The sequence below is a fragment of the Gavialis gangeticus genome, unplaced genomic scaffold (assembly GCF_001723915.1).
Source record: "Gavialis gangeticus isolate Ggan-Ray unplaced genomic scaffold, GavGan_comp1, whole genome shotgun sequence".
In the NCBI taxonomy this organism is placed as follows: domain Eukaryota; kingdom Metazoa; phylum Chordata; order Crocodylia; family Gavialidae; genus Gavialis; species Gavialis gangeticus.
The window spans coordinates 95,765,068-95,767,202 of NW_017729031.1; the positions used below are offsets into that span (position 1 = coordinate 95,765,068).

The 2,135-nt window shown below is 57.0% G+C and overlaps 1 protein-coding gene across 1 annotated transcript in view; it reads right to left on the reverse strand.

Moving 5' to 3' along the window:
• The window catches only part of CTSF (cathepsin F), a 28,571-nt gene that overhangs the window by 18,292 nt on the left and 8,144 nt on the right, over window positions 1–2,135 (reverse strand). Inside the window, exons 3-6 of the mRNA XM_019522892.1 lie at window positions 1,924–1,999; window positions 1,007–1,098; window positions 709–793; window positions 39–152 (exon numbers count right to left, since the gene is read on the reverse strand). Of these exons, the coding sequence (XP_019378437.1) occupies window positions 39–152; window positions 709–793; window positions 1,007–1,098; window positions 1,924–1,999 (367 nt within the window). The remainder of the gene's footprint in view (window positions 1–38; window positions 153–708; window positions 794–1,006; window positions 1,099–1,923; window positions 2,000–2,135) is intronic.

Here is a 2,135-nt window from a genome sequence, read left to right on the forward strand (position 1 = left end):
GGGAGCCTGGGGTGGAAGTCTGCGGGGGCCCTGCTCACCAGTGAGGTCGCTGAACTTGGTGACCCCATACTGGGCCGTGCCCTGGTCGAGCACCTGCAGCCACTGCGCCTTGGCCATGTTGTCCGCGAAGATCCCGAACCGCCGTGCAGCCTCTGGGGGGTCAAAGGGCGGAGGGTTGGGAGTCAGTACAGTAGACCAAGGACTCTTGAAGTGAGGTCAGAGGTCAGTGCTGGAGACAAAGGACTCTGGGAGTGCGGCAGGAGTCAGCATGGGGGGGCACAGCACCCTGGAAGTGGTCAGGGGTCAGCATGGAGGTAAAAGGACTGTGGGAAGAGGTCAGGGTCAGCACAAGGGTCACAGGACAATGGAGGGGGTAAAGGATCAGTGCAGAGGTCCAAGAAGAGTGGAGACAATCAGGGGTCATTGCATGGGGCAAAGGACTCTGGGAAAGGGGCAGGGACCAGCCACATGAGCAGTAGGCACCACACAAAGGTTTCTGGGAAAGAGAAAGGGAGGAAGGCAGCGGGCAGCTGCTGCAAAGAGTTCTGGGAAGGATGGAGGGAGAAGCAGGAAGGATGGAAGGAGCCGCAAGCAAAGGACTGAGAGAAGGAGGGAGGGAAGCAGGGTTCTTGGTGGGATCTAGTGCAAAGGATTCTGGGAAAGGCAAAAGAGGTAGCAACAAAGGATCCTGGGAAGGGGCTCCCCCACCTTCCTCATCCTTGTAGTGTTTCCCGTAGGTGCTCATGAAGTCCCTGAAGAGCGCCGCTAGCTGGAGTGATGCATTCTGGCCCGGCTGGGGGAGGAAATGGGCGACTCAGAGGTCTGCCAGGCTGGAGGGACCTCCACAGCCCCTCCGCAACTAAATTCAACCCCCCCAATGCTGGCCCCCCCTTCCCACCCCATGGGGGAAAGCCGCCGGTGGTGGGGGATATAGGTCTCGGGGGGAAGGAGCAGGGGCAGCTGGGAACCCAGACACCTGGGTTCTCTCCCCACTCTGGTGACTTACCTGAGAAAGTCCCTCAGCATCACTCACCCCTCTTGGGGTCTCATCCAGCCCCCCTAGGGTCTGGGCCAGCTCCTGGACTTTCTCTGCCAGCTCTGGAGACATGGAGAGAGGCATCCATTTCAATGTGCAAAGTCAACCTATTTCCATATTCAAATGCTCCCCTCTCAGGCTAACTACCAAGAACAAAGCCCCCTCAGCTGTCAGCTCCTCATTAAGGCTGGTTTCCTTGAGCCTCCCAGCCTGGTCTTGGCTGTAGCCACCTCATTAAGATGCACATCATTTGAATATGTGAACACAGCTGATTTCCATATTAAAATACCCTGATTTCTAGCTAATTGGATTGAGAGCAGCCCCCTCAGCTGTCAGCACCTCATTACAGTTGGTTTCAAGTCACAACTCCCTCCCACCCCCAGCCTAAACTCAGCCTCATGAAGTCTGGCAATTCAGAGCACCTAACAAACCACCCTGAAATAAACCAGGGCCCTGTGTGACAACCAGAGCAAGGATTGGCAAGAGGACCGTCAGGCACAGCTGGACACCTGGGTTCTCTCTGGCAGGGGAGACAGCAGCAGGGGCTGTGAGTTCGATACACCTCAAAGGCACTTGAAACCAGCATAACTAGTGGGGGCTGCACCAATATCACCATTACAGCCACACATTAAAGCCCACAACTAGCCTAGCCTGTGAGGTCACTTCCTTTCTGGCTGGCTTCCTCTAGGTGTATACCTGAACCATAACCAACCCCGTCAGGCTGGAACAAGATGGGCTGGTCCAGAAACACGCCCACTTCTGGGGTGGAACACACTGACTCAAAGGTCCCAAGTGGGTGGGGCTGGGTGGAAATGGTGCAGGGCTTCATGGATCTGCCCTGCCCAGGAAGAGGGGGCGGTTGGGGTGACCAGTCAAGCTGGACCTACCTGCTGGGCGACACTCCTGCTTCACCAGCCGTTGCCGGCCGGACCAGGGCTGGCTCCAGACCTCAAACTGGCAGGACTGGGGGAGGAGAAGGGAGAAAACAAGCAGGCCTGAGTCACATGTGGATGACAAGGCCTGGACTCCCGAGTTCTCTCTGAAGTCCTAACCAGGGTTTGAAGCCGGAGAGGGATGCCCGGGTGCTATCAGAAGCTCT